The sequence below is a fragment of the Aulonocara sp. 'chitande type north' Nkhata Bay genome, linkage group LG7, assembly GCF_057382095.1.
Source record: "Aulonocara sp. 'chitande type north' Nkhata Bay isolate Kocher_YH1m ecotype deep benthic linkage group LG7, A_spYH_male_GT1.1, whole genome shotgun sequence".
NCBI classification, from domain to species: domain Eukaryota; kingdom Metazoa; phylum Chordata; class Actinopteri; order Cichliformes; family Cichlidae; genus Aulonocara; species Aulonocara sp. 'chitande type north' Nkhata Bay.
Window position 1 is genome coordinate 44711952 of NC_141350.1, and position 19976 is coordinate 44731927.

Below are 19976 nucleotides of genomic sequence, written 5' to 3' on the forward strand. Positions count from 1 at the left end.
ACACGAGTGTTAGGGGTGATTTGTGACGGAAGGATAACAGCAATAATGAAAGGATGATTAGATGACAGTGAGACCTGCTGTGATGTATGGTTCGGAGACGATGGCACTAACAATAAGACGGGAGGTGGATCTGAAGGTGGAAGAGCTGGATGCTAAGATTGTCAGTGGGAGTTATAGAGGCAAGGTTGAGATGGTTTGGAGATTTGGAGAGGAGAGATAGAGGAAAAGAGGAAAACCATAGAGCAGATTCATGGATGTAGTGAAGCAGGACATGCAGGGGGTTGGTGTGACAGAGGAGGAGGCTGGGGAGACGATGAGATGAAGGCAGATGAACCCTAAAGGGAGCAGCTGAAAGAAGAGAAGAAGACGACACTGTCTGTGTTTTATGAGAAGACTGAATAAATAAACTAAATGAGGCGGCGGGTGAATGAGACACTGTAATCATTATAATAACTTCTTTTTTGTTGTGTGACACTGCATTTGAAAGACAGAGCCTGGAAAATATTAGTTGCCACACAGAATGTTGATTTGCTTGGATGCTTCTGAGCGTGTGCACTCTTTAGGGTTACGTGTCACAGTCTTATATTTTAAATGGCTATTCAGACAGAAAGCGCGTGGGTGGAAAAAATGAGAAGATTAAAGGACACAAATCAAATCAGTGCACATCAGACAGGAGACACTGGATTATAAATACACCCACACACGGACTGTTGATAAACGAGCAGGGAGCTGTGCAAGGCAGCAGAAAATGCTCAGCTTCTCTGCTTGGTGCTTGGTGTTTGGACCCAGGCCCAATACCTCCTGCAGAAACAGAGATTGAATCAGGGCGACCGGGGGATCACACCCTCCTACTCTTTCTGTTTCCTCCTGAACTTGTGCAGAAAAAAAAAAACTGTAGACATAATGCACCAACAGGGAGGAGGAATCTGGAGTACCACTCCATTGTTGCATAAAGTATTTTTTAATTGCATTGCACAATGTTTTTCTTTATTGTGTTTTTAAAATATATATATTATATCCCCTCAAGGACCTGAAGTGGGATCTGGTGTTTAGTTTGTTTTGCTTCAAAATCATGGCGCAAGACTGAGCTTGCAAGAAAAAGATGGAATCAAAAAGGGAGTAACAGGGAAAAATTGCGCAATTTCTTTTTTTGGTCTGCTTTTTTCATTCTGCAGCTCAGGTTATAGAGACTCGCTTCCTCTTCACACTCATATTTACAATTTTATTCATTTCCCAAAAAATAAATAACAGCTAAACAGACAAAAAACACATTAAACAAATTAAAGATTCGATTTGTATCATTTTCATTTCATTTCACTGACAGCTCAAATGCACACATAAACAAAGACTTCAAGAGGTTTGTGCAGATGTTCTGCTCTTTATCACCTTTTTAATTTTTTTTTAAAGGAGTGCACACTTCACTGTGGATTGATCAACACAGGCCCTTAAAAGGCCTTTTCAAGCTTTTTCCAGTCACCTCTGAGGACCTGTGAAAGCTGTTGTGTTAGATGTGCACTTTGAATTTAATCATACTCTGTGTGCGTTCATGTAGGGGGAGGGACGCCCCTCCAGCCCATGCTTCCAGTTTCACCTCTTACATTTGGGACACTTGACTTCAGCAGTTGGAGAAATCTGTAGCACAGGGGTTTTGGTTCACTTAATATTTTTTTTTATCCCTGCACCTTAATTGATTACTCGTGTACTCAATAAAGACATGAGAATAAAAGCACTGAGTACCTTATTGATTGTGTTTGTCTATAACTGTGACTTAGATGAAGATCTGACAACGTTCAGTAATAAATGCAGAAATCCTGTAGGTTATATGCCAGGGTTTCCTTACCTTTTGGACTTTTGACTCCTTAAAATGAAATAAAGTCTACTTGAGACCCCCAATCACAGGTTAACCTATAGAGATGCCTCAGTATGGTGATGACATTAAGGAAAGCCTAGGGTGCCAAAATAACTTAAGTAAGTACATCATTAAATAATGAATGAAATGTGTCTTTAATTAATAAAATATTAGGTGATTAGCTCCCAACAAACTAAACAAAGAGCACTTCTAATCTCCCATGCTAATCTGAAATCCGTGTATGTATGACTTAAAACATAAATACACATAAATCCTACATGTACAGTTTTACAGTATATTTGAATGCAACTTTTCCAGCTAGGTAAATATTGTAAGCCAGAAATTAAGCTAACAAAAGCTCCGAGGACTGCCTTCCCACAGAGTCAGCGGGCATCTTTCCTGCCTTTATTGTAGCTGCATTTTCTTTTCTTTGTGGAAGTAGCTTGTTGCTTTGTACTGTGTCAACATTTCCTCTCTTGGGAGCTGTTTAGGTGCAGGAAAAGTGGCGAATGTTAACATGCACTTGACTCACAATGGCAGTCTTTTGTGCTTTCTTCATAACCACTTTAGAAAAGTGTGTGCCCTGCAGTGTTGACTTCTGAATACTAGAGGTAGTCTTCATGTGGTAAACTGTCTTAACTAGATTGTTGATTTGTGTATCTGTGGTTTTGCATATTTTTCTCTTCCAGGTGTTGTGCTTTTCTAATTATGTTCTATCATTTTATTATATTCTCTTCCCTTTTCTTTTTTCTTCCAGACTTTCCCCCAATGTGCCAGCTTTGATATTGTTATAATGCACATTAACCAAGTAATAATAATAATAATAACGACAATTTTTTATATATATATATATATATATATATATATATATATATAAGGGGTGCAACGATACACAAGATTCACGGTTTTTTTCGATACAAAAAAAAATGTTCATGCCTTTTTAATTTGTCATTTATTAAAATTATAAATATATATTTTAACTCAAAAGTACAGTTTTTAAATTTAATGTTGCTGAAACAACAAAGTAATAAAAAAAATAAATCTGATTGAGGAATCACTCATCTTTGGAAAAGAGAGTTTATTACAGAGAAATGGCTCTTTCCAAAATAAAAGCTATACTATCCGCTTCTTCTGGGCTATATTCTCAGCAGCATATTAAACATATCAGGTCCCCATAAGGAGAATCGTGTGCTAACGGCTGTCTAAATGACTCGGGTAAAGTTTGTAGCATGCTTGTTGTTTTTGTCTTTGCACTAGGATGATGTCAGAGTAAATGTGCAGTCACATTCGTTTTGTTCCCACTAGTGCTGTCAGCGTTAATCTGAAATGATTTTAACGCCACAACACGGCAAATCTCCATTAACGAGCTACTGCGGATCGCCCAGTGCGTGGGGCTGGACGGCCAACACGTTAACGAGCTAACTGCGCTAACGCACTAGCTCCCACCAATGTAATTGAGCATTGCGTGGCACATCCAACATACTGTTTTACTTTTGTCCATGACGCGCTTACCTTCAGGGTAATACGCCACATGAAAACCAAAATAGTTCCAACGCCACATCTCTCCTGTCTGGCTAGCTTGCCCTGCGCTCAGTGAATCTGCGTTTGATTACTCCACCTAGGCTGCAATGTCTAGCGCAGATCCACTGAGCGCTCAACACAGACAGCATCGTCAGAAGGAAAGTTGATAAAATAAATAAAAAATTTTGTATTGTTCGATACATATGCGTACCGAACCGAAAGCACTGTATCGAACGGTTCAATATCGATACGAATATCGTTGCACCCCTAATAAATATATATATGTATATATATTTATTAGGGGTGCAACGACAAACTTTAACCGAGTCATTTAGACAGCCGTTAGCACACGATTCTCCTTATGGGGACCTGATATGTTTAATATGCTGCTGAGAATATAGCCCAGAAGAAGCGTATAGTATAGCTTTTATTTTGGAAAGAACCATTTCTCTGTAATAAACTCTCTTTTCCAAAGATGAGTGATTCCTCAATCAGATAGATTTATTTTTTTATTACTTTGTTTCAGCAACATTAAATTTAAAAACTGTACTTTTGAGTTAAAATATATATTTATAATTTTAATAAATGACAAATTAAAAAGGCATGAACGTTTTTTTTTGTATCGAAAAAATATCGAACCGTGACACCAAAGTATCGAACCGAACCGAACCGTGAATTTTGTGTATCGTTGCACCCCTAATATATATATATATATATATATGAAAATAAAGAAATGTGACAAAGATGACACTGGTAAACTGCAACAGCTACTATTCTGTAACATCTCTAACAGGAAGAAAACTCAATGGCTCCCTTCAAAGCATCCTATGTCACAAGACATTAAAGCTGTACAATGTTCCCACCACTAACACATGACCCTACGCTGTGTTCACTGCATCATTCCATGTTTGGCACTGATCACCACCTGCACTCATGTATATATCATGTATATATCTATCTGTCTACTTAGCACTTTTAATTCTTATTCTCATTTTTATTTTCATGTCTATTTAAGCTTAATTTATAACAGTATTTATAACAGTATGTTTGCACTGAAGCACCGCAGCAATTTCCTAATGTTGTAAACCCACTCAACATTTGGCAATAAAACCCTTTCTGATTCTGATTCAATAATCATAAAAAAATTCAAATAACAGACTTTCTGATAAAAGTTTATATTTAAAAAGAGGTTTCAAAAAGAAAGACACATTTTTTGAAATTTATTATTGTTATTATTAAGCATACATATTAAAGCTTCCCCGCTCAATAGTTCAGGGCTGACAGGTGACGTGCGCCCCCGTGTGGCGGAAGCCTGCAGTGTTGACAGCAGAGCGGCACGGCACGGCGCGGCAGGCGGCCCGCCACTCGCGATAACACGCGCTAGCAGCAGCTGCTGGGCGGAAAAGGCGGGAGAAGACTGCCGCTTCCGCGTCCGCGCAGCACAGACGACGCTGGGGCAAAATGGACGATAAGTTAATATTGGCTGTATTTAATTACCCGGAGCTTTACAACGTTACACTGCCGAATTACCGCTGCACAGAAAGTCGGGCAAATTCCTGGAGAAGCATCAGCATGGAGCTGGGACTTCCGAGTGAGTGTGCCGCTTGTTTTTTCTGTTCGCTACAACTTTAATGGCAGTTATTATTTGTTCAGCTGTTTTCGGCGCGGAGGGCTGAAAGGACGCGAAATGTTAACTGCGCTTTTCTGAGAGCTGCGGCTGTTTCTCACACTGACCTGGGGGCATCTGTAATGGTTTTTGTGTTTCTCTGCACGGCTGACCTGCGGTGTGGATGCAGTCGCGCGCACCGTGCTAGCGGTAGCGGCTCGCTCGCACGCCGCCGTCGTGGGCCCGAGGTGCGCAGGCCGCGCTGCACCGAACCGCACGGTCCCGCTCCTCCGCGCTCCCCGCCGCGTGCTCAGCACCGCGCGGCGGAGGAAAGAAGATATTTGCGCTCCGGTACGGAGTCGTAGAGCCGCGTGCCTCTTTCGAAAGCTCGTGGGCAGGGAGAGCCCCCAGCCTCAAATACAAGCAGGTGCACTGCTTCGCGGCCAAGGGGTGAACTCATGACCTCCAGACTTTGCAAGGAAAAAGGAGCACAAATAAAAATTGTACAAAGAGATGAAAGTATCGTCAAAGCGCGTCACTTTTCTTTATAAAGAAAAATTCTAAAAAAAAAAAGAAACGACCTTTATTCTCCCTCATTGGGCAAATTCAGGTGTTCCAGTAGCAAAGTGACAGACATGGAAAGTCACTCAAAAGTAAAGAATACAAAATTTAAAAAGGAAGAAGAAAGAAATAAGAGGCAAAGAGTTAACCTGGAGTGCCTGGTGAGAAATTTGGCCCTCCCCTAGACTAAACCGCATGAGATAAATATAATTCCTTTTGTTTATTAAATGGCTGTAAATATGTTACTTCAGGTTCACTGTCTTAAATAAAAGCACAACTAAGCATGGATATAAAAACAAACAAACAAAAACAACAACAAACCACCTAAAAAGGCCATTTCTGGGCCAGGTAAAACTCTGGTCTAGTATAAAAACACACACTCACCAGTGTTGTTAGGTACAGACATGAAAGTATGGATCCATGCCACCTTGTACCAACACTTCAGGCTGATGGTGCTGTAATGAGGTGGGAGATGTTTTCTTGGCGCACTTTGAGCCCCTTGGTATCACCTGAGCAATGTTACATGGTAAATGGCCTGTATTTATATAGCGCTTTACTAGTCCCTAAGGACCCCAAAGCGCTTTACATATCCAGTCATCCACCCATTCACACACACATTCACACACTGGTGATGGTAAGCTACATTGTAGCCACAGCCACCCTGGGGCGCACTGACAGAGGCGAGGCTGCCGGACACTGGCGCCACCGGGCCCTCTGACCACCACCAGTAGGCTACGGGTGAAGTGTCTTGCCCAAGGACACAACGACCGAGACTGTCCAAGCCGGGGCTCGAACTGGCAACCTTCCGATTACAAGGCAAACTGCCAACAGCCATTCATGCTACATTAAAGCAGATAATGAATTATATATGACAGAAAAGGTCCTGTTTTTTACTGTCTACTATAAAAATGTTGGTTAAAACAAAATTTTCATCAATTGCGAAAAACTGCCAAAACTTTTTTTTTTAATATATACACATTTATCATGTTGAAAAACTGAAATGTGGTGTTGAAATGACACTTCTTTATTTCATAGTAAGATATCTTAAGGATTAAATGTGCAATTAAATGTCTTTACACTGACAAAAATAGTTTTACTGGGCCACTTAAGATCAAAGTGGGCTGTATGTGCCCCTCGATGCAAAATGACTTGACTGATCAAGTCAGCAGTGGTAGGCTTTACTCTAGAGATGAGGGGAAAAAATCAGTTCAATACAGTAGGTCTGCATCATTTCAGATAATTTAATTATAAAAAAAATTCTCGACAGATATTAAGGCACGGCTTTGTAGCACGCAGATGGGCTAAACGATGTAAACGCGAGCATTTCACCCACATTTGCAGCTAAGAATAGACCTGCAATGCAAACAGATTTAGGAGCATGTGAATAAAAAGTTTGACAACATTAAGCCCACACAGCCCCCAGTTTTAAACAGAAACACTGTATTACACGTCAATACAATTTAGTTGTTGTTTTGACAGATGTTGTATTCAGTTTTTAAATATTTCTAAAATGGACAGCAATGAGCAGTTCATTTCAAAAGACCATTGTTTTACTCTTCTGAATATTTATTATTGCTCATTAAGAAATGATCCTGTGGCTTCTTGCTTCTTACGTTCTGATGTTCTACTTTTCAAGCCGAGGATTGCAAAAGAAGATGGAAGAACATGAGAGACAGGTACCTGAAGGAGGTCCGAATGGAGCTTAAAAGCAAGAAGCAGGGAGAAAACGTTCAAAGCAAATGGAAATACAGACAACTTATGAACTTCATTGCGCCGTTCACTGGGTCAAGAAGTGGACTGCAGGAAATCTCTGCCAACAATGATGAGGACCACGACAACCCTGAAGACTCTAGCAACGTGGATGGAGAAACCGCTTTGTCAGAGGCAATCAAAACACCACAGAGTGCTGTAAAGGTCCCCGCGAGTCTGCCCGACCTCAAACCACAGGTGACATTTGTAACGCAGCTTCCTCCAGCGACTCAGGACACACAGGTGGCTCAGCTGGCTGTTCTGGCCAAGATACCATCACCCCCACAGGTCTCGCCTGTCACTGGCGTTACTGGACAGAAACGGAAACCGGCCCAAGAGCCGCCGTCTGCACCTTCCTCCCAAAGTACGCCCATGCCGACAAAATGGTTGGTCAAAGACAATGTCCCCTCTTTTCCCACTAAGCCGCGGGACGAGGATGAACTGTTCCTGCTGAGCTTTGTTCCCGCTATGAAGAGACTCGCTCCACAGAAGAGGTGCGAGACGAAAATAAAGATCCAGCAGATTATGTACGAGGCAGAGTTCAACGTTACACATTCAGCGTCTCAAGAAAAGAAGGTGGAGACAGAAACACAGCACTGATTACATTTAAACTTTTAAAAAAATACTTTATTGTATTTCTTTTATATAAACTTCTGCCACAGAATTAGTAAAAGTGGTAGATATTGAAGAAATTTTTTATGTGAAGTAGTTTGTTTCCCCCTGATTAGTGTATTTATTAGGCAATAAAGACTTAGAGGCAATGAGGTCATTAGATTTACACCATAAACAGACAGTTAATCTTTATTTACATAACTTTATCAATAGATTTCAAACATATTTCGAAAAAGCTGTTTCTTAGTCAGTCTTAATTTTTACTCTAATAATTACAGTATTTTACATGTAATTACAATTGCATACAGTAAACTGATGAGAATAAATGCGTAGGTGAACACTGTTTAATGAATGACTCTTTCTGCTTACATGCTTCTTTTTAAATCTAAAATAAAGATTCTTGTATTCTGAAAAAGTGTCCGTTTGAAGTCACCCTCAGCTATTTAGTGGGATTTATGCTCTGATCGGGTAATTTCATTTCGAGCAGTTCCTGGACAGATTTGTTTTTTTTAAGGTCACTACCATCTGTAAAGGTCGACACACAGTTCAACAGCTTCAGATTACATTTAAGTAATTTTGTTATGTTGCAAAACTCAGTTAAAATAATCACTGGATCCCCAAAGTATGTCCCAAAGGACATGCTCATTGTTACTGTAGCCAAATAACTTTAACTGCAAAGTGCATCAAGCCAAAAGTCCTGTTTGGCAAACTGTTTTTTCTTGTCTTTTCCCAGCATGCCTTCCATGCAGAATAAAGTTCTGTTTTCTCTTTCTGGCTGTAGACCCATACACTATGTCGCCATCACTAGCAAGACTAAACCACTAATTGTGTGATGAAACTTTGGGGTTTCTGAAAACTTTTTTTGCAACAAATGATCAGCACTGAGGTTGACCTTGTTTCAGTGACCAGACCCAGGAAAAAAAATTAAATACAATTCCAAATAATCTGGAGATCTTTAGATTTAGATGGCAACAATAACAACATACACTTCAATAAATTTAAACACTGTACATTTCACTCATCAGTCCCTAAAGAATGTTTGTATAAAACTTTGAACTGCTTTTATAAGTAGGATCATTTTGCTTTTTATTATTTATAGCATGAAAATGACAAAAGTTCAGTTATGTGTCATTTGTTTATGTATAATCACATTTATTGCAAGAGGGGGGGGGGGAGAAGTATGAAAGCAGAATCACAGATGTGTCAGATCTCTTGAGTTTTATGCAATTAGCAGCCAAAACATGATCACGAGAGCCACAAAGAGGAAGAGTCGAGACAGAAACTGCTCGTCCGTGTGCTGCGGTGTCCCCGGAGCCGCTGCTTGGGAAATTGTTTTACAGGAGGTTATTTGACATGCTAAATGCTTGGAGCGGTCATAGTGATGTGTGACAAACAAATACCTGGAGGAGGTCTTCCATCATTGATGTTAAAAGCTGTTGCAAAAATACCAAACGGAAAGGCACCGATCCCAAACGACATTTGGAAGCCTCCATCTCCAAAGCCAAATCCCTGAAAACCCTGTAATACGTATCATCAAAAGTTACGAAAGTCTGAGTTGCCTTAATGAGCAGACGTGTCTTTGCAATATCTGAGGTACAGTTTAATGTACAGCAAGTGAGACGTGACGCAACAGCAAGTGCCAAATGATATCATTCTCTGGAGATGCACTGGCTCTCCACACTTATTATCCAACAGATCCCGGTGGGGAATGTCAGTCTGTTAATGGATACAGCAAACCTACATCACTGTATGCAATGGTTTCATCATGAATTCATAATATTGCTGGGCAGCTTACAGGGCTATAAAACACTACACTATGTCTAAATTCTTTTTTAAAAAGAGCTTAAAATTTGGCATACTTCAGGATGATAATAAAAATATACCAGGGCTCTAGACTAACTTTTTGCCACGGTTGCACTGGTGCACCTAACTTTTTTTCTTAGGCACACCCAAATTTTTCAACTGCATCGCTTAACACTAAAGTTTTACCTGTTTTCTCCTGCCTGCTGCTGAAAGGCAGAGGGGGGGAGAGGGGACACTTGGGCAGTGCATTTATCGCAGCATATGTGTTTCCTGGGTACACTGTGCTTTTTCAGAGTTCAGAGATTGATGGCTCCGTGTCAGAGCACTGGCTATGAATTTCAGACGGATCAGGCCTTAACTTAACAAAAAGGTTATCAATCGTTCTTTTGATCTTTTCTGTGTGGTGTGTAAGCATCACTGCAGATGCCTTTGTGTCAAAGTAACTGAGAATAAAACACAGAAAAACATGAAGATTTTCCTGGCCTGGCTTTTTATAGCAGATAACCTTAAAAATATTCTGCAATTTTGCACAATTTTAAAAAGTCTAAACTTCTTCAGTATTGAACAGCAGAAATTAGGCTTTCTTGACAGACAGCAGCCGACAGCGCTGTAAACAACAGTAGACTGGCGGGTAATAATAAGCGAATGAATAATGCAGAAAACAGAGATTTGAGATGGGAAACTGTTCTTGAAGTACACTTTGGTCGCACTCTAGAGCCCTGTATACTGATCTATAGTACTTACCCCACGGTTTTCTGGCTCGGGCCTTTGTCCTTGTGGTCGTGGGGGTGTTTTTTCTCTGTAAAACATAACCAGAATTACCCAAAATGACTCCAAATCACTAATATTTAATACTATCTAATTATCACAGTCACCAATTTTACCCACCTTGGATCCTGTTGACCTGTACTTCCGCGCCCATATATGGGGATTACTTTATCTCGGCTGATACCAGCTTTGCATACTGGACACACTTGTCTGTTGGGTCGAGTCTCCAGCCACTACAAAATTTAAAAAAAAAAAAAAAAAAAAAAAAGTGAAGAAGCTAATTGCTTCCTTTATCTGTAACGATGTGCTGCTTCTGGTGGAGTGCAAAAACAAGAGGAAACAACGGTTTCAGCTTACCTGATGCAAACAAGGCCAGCTAATCAGGAGGAGATGCAAATGAAGATGGGAGAAGCTTGATTAGTTAGATATTAAATGTCCTTGAGCACCTATGAGTCACAAAGCAGGAACTTAAATTTGAAAATTTAACTTAATTTTGCCCAGAAGGGGTGTACTACAAAGCATGTTCTACAGGGTCAGGCTTTCTTTGCTTTAGGCCGGGATTATGCTTTCTGTGTCTGTAAGTCTGCTGGGGTTTGCTTGGATCCTAGTAATGTAAAGTTCATCTTGCATGCTTGGGTATTTTTTGTGAACACAAAAGACTCATCCAGTGAGAATTTACACCCCAGTGCACCAACTGCACAGGCATTCCAGGTGGCTTCAAAGTAGTATAACAGGAACGACTACTCAACCAGCAGGTCTCCAGCTGTCTGTGTACACAACAGGTACACTGTGTATACTACAGGAATAAAGATATATCAAACATAATAAAACTGCAGAAAGGACCGCTGGAGCTGCAAAAGTGTCAGATGACAGAGTTGTTGTGAATTCACAAGTTGATTTATTTCTTTTAGCACTCCTGGAGCTGCTGCTTATTTGTGACAGGACAGCTGCACATTGCTTTCAGAGCCCTTGGTGTTGTCAGGTCAGGTCAGTGTCACAAAGCCTCATGAAGAAGATCTGGTAATCACTCAGTTTGTGGCCTAATCAAAGGGAAGTATATTTGACTGATTTAATATTCTCTGTGATAAAGAGCTTATAAATAAAATGTCCTTCTGACTGTTCTTGTTTTTCAGGAGTTCACCATGCATATTTGATTTTGCACAGATTTCATAACAACGGCCAACCCTGGCTCAACCGTCCTAATATTCGTGGGAGTGCACGAGCTTGTGAACCCCCAGGGCTCGGTTTGTGCCTCCTCCCCGTCTCATATCAGAGAGAAACTTCACACACTGTAAAGCCACTTAATAGCCCACAAATACACTGATGAATTTTCTAAAACAGGCTTGGCAACTAATCAGAACTAAGAATCAAAGCACGTTTCACCAACTGAATGCATGATGCATGGTTTTCTTCATTTGACAGTGTTAGTAAGGTGAAGGACCACAATTAGGGCAAATGTGATACTTATTTAAAGCAAAACTCTGAATATAACCTGTTATGAACCAGGTTGTGTGTTCAGCGTAAGTTACCAAAGTGATCGAGCCACATCTGAGACACTTCACTTTATAGCACACCCCTTGGCTATTCTGTGTGGACCGAGGTTGGCCTGTATTACATTCGCAGAGGCTCAGAAGTGGAGGTGAACTCAAACCATCCCTGTTTACATGTTGGATGTCACACTGCACATCTGAAATTTTGTAGGACCTGCCTCACAATTTACTAATAAACAGGCAACATTAACTACTACTATTAACTTCTACCAAAACTTAGCATTTCCGTTCAGTGTTTGCCAAGTATGATGTGATAAGTTATGCATGCTTGGAAACGATCTCGTCATGTCTGCCAGTTACAAACCGATATTGGTCTTTAGGAGCTATGCTGATGTGTCCCCGACTCACCTGTGGCTCACAATTAAAAATATAAACATGTGTCACAGACAGCAGCACGCTTCTTACCAGAAGAGGTGTCCACATAAACTAATCACGGCGTCCTTGGCGGTGTCCAGGCATATGTTACATTCAAAGGTGCTGTCCTGGTTGCCACTGTCAGCGGCAGCCGAGCTACTAGATCCGGGACTTGCGTTTTCAACGCCCGGAGTCGGAGGAGCAGCGTTGGCCATTTGTCACACAGCTTAAATCCTCTAAACAAGTAGCTGGGGTGACTACAATGGCACCCGGGGTCTCAATACATACACATAAAGAGGTCCAGTGGCCAGGAAGTGGGGCTAACGAGAGGAGAAAGGAGTGAAAACAAACAAAAATACCCTGCTGGAAGAAACGTCCATGTCGAACATTTACGCTAACGTTAGCAAACAAGGAAAACTAAGCACAAAACGACAGTTTCACAGAGATTAACCAACAGCTGAGCGACAGATGTTAAACGGTGTCACTCAGGAAATGATTGGATGGTGAGTGACACTCATAATTTGTTGTGAGGAGTCTAGAAAATAGCCTTACAGACCTTTGCATCACACTTTCAGCAACGCCACTTAACCGGTAGTAGATCCCTGGAGGGGGCGTGGCTAAGACTGAATCCGTGGGATTTTGTGGCCCTCAGTTAGGCCTTTCAGGTGAACCTGACAAAAGGTTCCACCACTTTTAAGCAGAGCTTTAAAGATGAAGGACATTTTGTGAAAGTTTGGTCTCATTTAACTGTGAAGAAGAGGTCAGAGGTCTAAAGTAACGTGATATTTAAAATCCCCATATACACAATTCAGTGGGCTGAATATATTATTTGAATGTCTGAATATAGTCTATTGTTAATCAGTTAGCAAACCTAACAGCCAAGACGACCAATAACACTTTATTTTTATAATTAGTTAATGTCAAAGTGACTGCATGAGTGGAGCAGCGATTGCACAGGCATGTTTCTTTTTTGATGAACCTTAGAGGACAGAAATAAACTAAAGTATGAATCCTGTGGCACTCCATATTTGGCTTAATCTACCCACCTCTACTAAATGCTTGATAAAGACTCGTAAAGAGAGATAATTTGATCAATTAAAATACAAAGAGAAAAAAAAATAAACAAATGAAAGTCTAATTGTATTGTATTATCAAAAGAGCGTTTTTTGTAAATTGCATAAACCAGACATGCGCAGATGTGATTATTGTAGCTCCTCCTCCTGTCAGTGACGTGTAGTTCCATTCTCTTGAGCTGCGAGCTTTCTTAACTGCGACATTGGATCAACATGGCGAGCACCGTGGCGAACAAGTGTCTCAGTCCTCTGGCTTTCCTCACTAGGAGGCTCTCCGCTCCCGAGTTCATCACTCAGTGTTGCTATCACAAGAAGGTAAGTGGTCCAGTCTGTAGCTTCTCTTTAACGGGGAGCTCGGCTTACAGCGTCGCAGCTGCTTGTTGGTTCATGTTTACTCCTACTGAAAGCATCCTGGAGTATATCAGCTAACTGATCTACTAAACACGGGCAACCACGACTCTGTAAGATCTTTCTGCTCGGGCATTTTGTTGACAACCATAGGACGGTGGCTTATATTTAGCTGGCTGCACAAATGTTTCAAGTTACATCAGACTGCCTTTACGCTGGTTATCTCAAACCCTTCACCTCCATGATGCTAGCCCGTTAAAATGAACAAATGTATTGTTTCATTGTAGCTATTTAGCTTACTGAAGGCTGGAATAACGTCACTAATCTGCAACCAGCTGTCCACTGCCACAGTTTGAACCATATCCGATTGATGCGCTTTAAAGGGTGGCAGTATGTTGTGCTAGAGTCAGGTAAATGTTATGTGATACCTGTGAAGGTGTACTGATGCAACAGCAGGTTAACCGGGTCATGGCAGCCATAACTGTGATGTATTTATGTTTAGCTGGATGTTTTTGGGTGATTGTGGAGGTTTAGACATTATATGCCTTTTATTAAAATTATTTCTTGGATAAGAGGTCATGTTTTAGCCATCAGCTGAGGAATCTGGCTTTAAACCTTTAATTTCTGATGAAAAATGCAAAAGGTTTTGCGATGCTCGGCCACTTCACACTGTCTTGGTCAGAGTGACTCAGCAAGAAATAGAGTAGGAGGGCTGAAGGACAGAGTTTGCACTGTGTAGACCATGAAATCCAGTCCTAATCTGCTCATGCCAGTGTCAGTTATGCAAGTGAGTCAAGTTGTAGTTGTGTAACAAGGATGCCAAGACTTGTACACATTCTTTTTACCATTGTATCTGAATATAGATGGCATTTCCTTCCTGCAAATATGTGATTGTTGAATTCTGACAGCAACAGGAAGAGTGCATTTGGCCTGATGCTCCTTTTCCCCTCTCTGTTGTCTGAAGGTGGTGGATCATTATGAGAACCCCAGAAATGTGGGCTCACTGGACAAAAACTCCAAGAATGTTGGAACTGGTTTGGTGGGTGCCCCGGCCTGTGGGGATGTAATGAAGCTTCAGGTATGTTTGTTACGAAGTGTGTGTGACTTAAAGGCGTTTATTTTTGTTAGTTTAGTAGGGATACATTTTAAAGAATGGGAGAGATTAGGATTGTTTGGGGTTTTTTTTTTTTTTTGGTTTGTTTTTTTTTTGGTCACATGAGTAACAGTCAAAACTTTTCTCAGATTGAGGTGGATGACCTGGGGAAGATTGTGAATGCCAGGTTCAAAACTTTTGGCTGTGGTTCTGCCATCGCCTCAAGCTCTCTGGCCACCGAGTGGGTGAAAGGCAAATCTGTGAGTGAACACATTACAGACCTGCATCTCAGCTCCTTTGAATGTTTAATCTATTAAATATTTAGCGTGTTCTGCTCCGCTCATGGCTGTGTGTGGGCTTTTATTTTCAGGTGGACGAAGCTTTGAAGATAAAGAACACAGACATCGCCAAGGAGCTCAGTCTTCCTCCTGTTAAGCTTCACTGCTCCAGTAAGTTTTCTTTTAATACGTCAAGGCTCTTCTTTTTCTTTTTTCCAAACTTCTCTGCACATGTGCACATTTAACCTCCAATTATTTCCTGTTCAGTGCTTGCCGAAGATGCCATCAAGGCAGCCCTTGCTGACTATCGTCTCAAGCAACAAGATGACCAGCAGGAGGCAGTCAGAGCCAGCAATTAAATGGAGCGCTCACGCTTTGTGCTGGGCCCGGTTTGGCTCCCTGCTGCCAAGAAGAGAAATAGTCCAGCGTCAACACCTCACTTTCCTGCGGCAATGATGACGAGCCCACCACCTTTCAACCCTCTGTAGCAGTGTTACACCAGGCTGTTTTTATTAGTCTGCGATCCTCTAACCGTGTATACTGTATCTTTTAGCCTGTCACGTAAACGCACAATATAAGCACTGTTTTGGGTTGTTGGTACAGAGATGAGCCTTATTTTGGAAATTGCTTTGTACAGGTGGAGTTTTTTTTTATTTTGAAAGGTGTGATGGAGGTATGGATGAAAGCTAAAAGCTGTTTATACCCTCTGCACTCTAAACGCACTGACCTGTTGATTAAGCAAAGTGGCTTGAACCAAAGAAAGGGGGTCCAGTAGTTTCAAATGCGACTTATATTTACAAATGCTTCTTTAAAAGTCTGTAATAAAATTATCCCTAATTGTACTTTTTGAATCCTGTTTATTATTTAAACATTTGACCCTCCAGCTACAGAAAAATACAGGCATAACTAATGAGGTTATTCTTAATTCTCTTTAAATAAGTCATCCTTGTGATCCATTTGAGTAAGCTGCACATAGACACAGAGCCTGCAAATACGCCCATGCACTTCCTGCTACAATAACGCACCTAAAAAAGCTCTGCAGCTGAGATCCGCTGCAGCCAAAACACACCAGATTGTGGTTTTATACACTTGACAAATCCTGACTGCTTCGCTTTATCTCAGTGTCTCAGCTTCTCTCTCCCTCACACCCGCTTTCTATTTCTCTGACTTACGTGCACACAATTTTGAAAAGCGCCTTTGCAGAACACAGCGACGTTCAACATCATCTGCACTCACTAGCTTTATTGGGCTGTTACATGAAGACCCGACATGCCGTCCGATTGCCGTTTGGATTAATTTGGAGGCTTTTCACAGAGGCGGCTGCGTTGGAGTCCCACTGAGATGTGTACGAGCCCACATGTTTAAGCGGTCCAGCGTGTGATGTGCAGTGATAAAACCAGTCAGACGGGCTCCGTAAAAGTATGGAATCCTAAGCGTGCACCCTAAAAAGAGAAAAATTTAAAACTCCACAGTTTTACTCTTGGAGTCTGCTGGAGTAGCTTTACGTGACTCGCAGGTCAAAAATCATCATGCTGTTTTTTTTTTGTTTTTTTTTAAAGAGCATTGCCTCAATGCATCTACTTCCTGAAACAAGCCATTATCAGGAATGTGTACCCTGGTGATGTCACAGAGAACTTTTTATTTGAAACTCCGGACATGTTTAATATAAAAGTCCACCCTACTGTAGCAGTGTATATATGACAGAAAATGGGGAAAAGCATAACAGGTTCATATTAAAAATTCAAAAACGGAACTGAGTCCTAGTTGTTCAATTTTGTTTTTGTTTTTTTTGCATAGAAGCAGAGGTGGGACCAAGTCATTGTTTTGCAAGTCTCAAGTAAGTCTCAAGTCTTTATCCTCAAGTCTCAAGTCAAGTCTCAAGTAATGTCAGGCAAGTCAGAGTCGAGTCTCAAGTCACTGGTGTAAAAGTCCGAGTCAAGTCACAAGTCTGAAACTTTGAATTTCAAGTCCTTTCGAATCTTTAAAAAAAATATGAAAAAATAATGTTGCAGTTATGCTAAATGTAAATATTAGACCATGTAATTTTAAAATCTGTGTTTTTCTCAACACATGACAAAATAGTGAACTTAGAAAATATACACAAATTGTGAAATTGCACCTCTTTAAAATGCAGCTCAATTAAACCTAGCTCCAAGAATAATTTTCACCGACAGTTCTGAGATAAGCTGCATGTTATTCTTGGATGCGGTTGTAGGACCAGCTTTAAAATCACATGACAAAAATATCATACACATTAAAAAAAACTGTATCACCAACGTAGCCTGGAAAACATTTGCTAGTTAGATGAAGTCAGCTATCTCATCGTAGCATATTTATATGCATATTTATAATCATACGGTTCTTGGAGTGAGTGCACACACTCATGAAGTTTAGTAACTTCCGGTCACTGCAACAAGCCCAGGTACAGTTTACCGACGGATGGGTGCAGGACCTTGAAATGCACCGTGTAGAACGAAAGACCATCGTACGTATCATAAGTTTACCAGTCTCACAAATCGTCTTCATAAATACACATTCGTTAACCGTTTATTAATAGGACCTTTGAGCTCAACGGTAATTAATTAGTAGTGGAAATAATTTCTGGTACCCATCACAGAAATGTAGCAGTGACAATAATACTGTATGCTGTAATCGTACTGGGCAATTAGTGATACAAAAAAACCCGTTTTATCCTGTGAATAAAAGTATGTTTTTGTCAATGTACCATAATAACAGAGGAGAAACGCAATATTGTGTCAGGACAATTCACTATTTATGCACAATAAATAAAGGAGCATAGCGCGACAATTTCTGTTCAGCGCCAGACTTGCTTGTAACCTATATCACCAATTATGTTATGAAAATGACGTATTAACTACTAAAAAACACTGACCTTCGTGTAAATGCTTGGAGCAGACTAACCTGTGAGCTGGAGTGTTCTGGGACGTTATATTTGGTCTTTGAATGGCTGCAATCCAGTCGCCTCTTTGTTACTTCGGAAACATGGCTTGAACAATTTCTCTTCAACGAGGTAATCCGATAACAACCGATCTCTTTACCCGTCGGCTTCCCGTGGCTGTCATGCGACCGGCTATTGCAGTTAATAATACAACGGCTTCTTGACATTTTTGTGTTTCTTTTTATCTCTGTGTAACTGATTTTAATTGAAAGCCTGCGTGCGCTAGTACCGCTTGCCACGAGTTCCCAGAATCCTTTGCGGTTCTACCCGTGAATGACGTCACATTTTCAATCTCTATATAATATGCATGTTAAATTTTATATTTGGGGTAAAATATCAAGTCTTTTCTGTCATGATATGAGTGAACAGTTGTTGTTTAAGGTGCAGTTCATGTGGAAGCCACCGGAGGGTGGTGTGGAGATAATAAAAAAGTGATGGCTAAAACCTAAGACGGTGTCATGTCTGCTCCCTGAAGTAATATCGTAACATGGTGTCAGAAGTGAACTGATAAGGCTATAGAAGAGTGTCGCACACATGGAAGGGCTTAAGCCGCCAGCTGGACTTGATTTGCTGCAAGGGAACCTCTCGGAAAATTGGAGACGGTTTCGGCAACGGTTCGAGCTGTATCTCGCGGCTACAGGAGGTGCTAGCAAGCCACCCAAGGTACAGTCTTCACTATTTCTTCACGTTGCTGGAGAGGAAGCGGTTGAAGTGTATAATACCTTCACGTTTGCGGAAAATGGTGATGAGCATAAGCTGACGAAAATAATGGAGAAATTTGAGGAATACTGTAGCCCAAAGAAGAACATAACCTATGAAAGGTACAAGTTTTTCACGTGTGTGCAAGGGGATATGCCAATTAGCCAGTACATCACGGAGCTAAAGCTAAGGGCCAAGTCATGTGAATTTGGACAACTGCAAGAATCCCTCATCAGAGATCGGGTAGTGTGTGGAATTACATCGGATGCAATGAGAGAAAGGCTGTTAAGAGAAGATGATATTACTCTCGAAAAAGTAGTTCAGCTTTGCATTGCAGCTGAGACCACAAAAGCTCAAATCAAGCAAATGCATGAGGAGGATCAAAATGCTCAAGTCTCTGCACATGAAAGTAAAGACGTAGATGCAGTGAGACATAAGCAGACATGCAAAAAAGACAGACAAAGTAAGATGAAACTGAACGACAAAGACCAAGCAAGCACGTTTAATTGCAAACGATGTGGAACTAAGCATGCATTACGCCAATGCCCTGCTTATGGCAAACAGTGCAAGAACTGCGGGAAAATGAATCACTTTGCCAGAATGTGTAGATCGAGAAAAGTGCACACTGTCGCCGATGAAGCTACGGATCAGCAGGCAAGTCTGTTCATTGGAGCTGTAAATGCAAAAACACAGACACGAACAGATGAATGGACTGTAGAAATAAAAGTTGGCCACAAACCTGTGAAATTCAAACTTGATACTGGTGCACAAGCCAATGTGGTTCCCTACAGTCTACTACGAAGAATAGGAAATAAGCAAATGCTTAGACCCACAAATGTCAGGTTGTCAACATACACCGGAGACAAAATAGCAGTTAAAGGAAAGTGCACTTGGGCAGTGAAATACAAAAAGAAAAGTTTTGCTTTGGAGTTCATTGTCGTAAAATCAGAAACCAAGCCAATTCTGGGAATTCAAACATGTGAAGAAATGGGACTCATCAAGAGAGTGATGGCACTGAATAAAAGTGATGAAATGGACATCTTCAAAGAATTTGCTGATGTGTTTGAGGGGATAGGTTGCCTTGAGGGAGAACACACCATTCAAATTAATGATAGTGTGGCACCAAAAGTTCATCCACCGAGAAAAATCCCCG

General features: G+C 40.9%; 3 protein-coding genes across 4 annotated transcripts; 2 read left to right on the forward strand and 1 right to left on the reverse strand.

Annotated features, from left to right (window-relative positions):
- Nucleotides 1-4702: 4702 nt before the first annotated feature.
- On the forward strand, nt 4703-8291 carry LOC147325906 (uncharacterized). Its single transcript, XM_086300674.1, has 2 exons — nt 4703-4961; nt 7174-8291. The coding sequence occupies exons 1-2, from the start codon at nt 4832-4834 to the stop codon at nt 7884-7886; spliced, it is 843 nt and encodes a 280-aa protein (XP_086156800.1). The 5' UTR covers nt 4703-4831; the 3' UTR covers nt 7887-8291.
- Nucleotides 8292-8397: 106 nt separating this feature from the next.
- On the reverse strand, nt 8398-13057 carry rnf185 (ring finger protein 185). 2 transcript variants are annotated; one of them, XM_086300676.1, is made up of 7 exons: nt 12930-13057; nt 12425-12693; nt 10827-10845; nt 10590-10702; nt 10446-10500; nt 9299-9416; nt 8398-9215 (listed from the first exon to the last, which is right to left on the reverse strand). In XM_086300676.1, exons 2-7 carry the CDS (start codon nt 12586-12588, stop codon nt 9118-9120), a joined length of 567 nt encoding a protein of 188 aa, XP_086156802.1. In that variant the 5' UTR covers nt 12589-12693; nt 12930-13057; the 3' UTR covers nt 8398-9117. The 2 variants fall into 2 exon arrangements, with proteins under 2 accessions (XP_086156802.1, XP_086156801.1); XM_086300675.1 differs by having other exon boundaries at nt 8398-9218.
- A 549-nt stretch (nt 13058-13606) lies between these two features.
- LOC147325908 (uncharacterized) lies at nt 13607-16007 on the forward strand. Its single transcript, XM_086300677.1, has 5 exons — nt 13607-13761; nt 14759-14872; nt 15037-15147; nt 15258-15336; nt 15433-16007. Exons 1-5 carry the CDS (start codon nt 13660-13662, stop codon nt 15522-15524), a joined length of 498 nt encoding a protein of 165 aa, XP_086156803.1. The 5' UTR covers nt 13607-13659; the 3' UTR covers nt 15525-16007.
- Nucleotides 16008-19976: the final 3969 nt, after the last annotated feature.

Bases quoted from the DNA above. Each gene is read 5' to 3' on its own strand.
- LOC147325906 (XM_086300674.1), top strand. From the start codon at position 4,832: ATGGACGATAAGTTAATATTGGCTGTATTTAATTACCCGGAGCTTTAC. The intron at 4,962-7,173 runs GTGAGTGTGCCG...CTACTTTTCAAG, and splicing joins CATGGAGCTGGGACTTCCGA to CCGAGGATTGCAAAAGAAGA.
- rnf185 (XM_086300675.1), bottom strand. From the start codon at position 12,588: ATGGCCAACGCTGCTCCTCCGACTCCGGGCGTTGAAAACGCAAGTCCC. The intron at 10,501-10,589 runs GTGGGTAAAATT...TATGTTTTACAG, and splicing joins ACAGGTCAACAGGATCCAAG to AGAAAAAACACCCCCACGAC. The intron at 9,219-9,298 runs GTATTTGTTTGT...CAATTTCCCAAG, and splicing joins TGATGGAAGACCTCCTCCAG to CAGCGGCTCCGGGGACACCG.
- LOC147325908 (XM_086300677.1), top strand. From the start codon at position 13,660: ATGGCGAGCACCGTGGCGAACAAGTGTCTCAGTCCTCTGGCTTTCCTC. The intron at 14,873-15,036 runs GTATGTTTGTTA...AACTTTTCTCAG, and splicing joins GGGATGTAATGAAGCTTCAG to ATTGAGGTGGATGACCTGGG. The intron at 15,337-15,432 runs GTAAGTTTTCTT...TTTCCTGTTCAG, and splicing joins TGTTAAGCTTCACTGCTCCA to TGCTTGCCGAAGATGCCATC.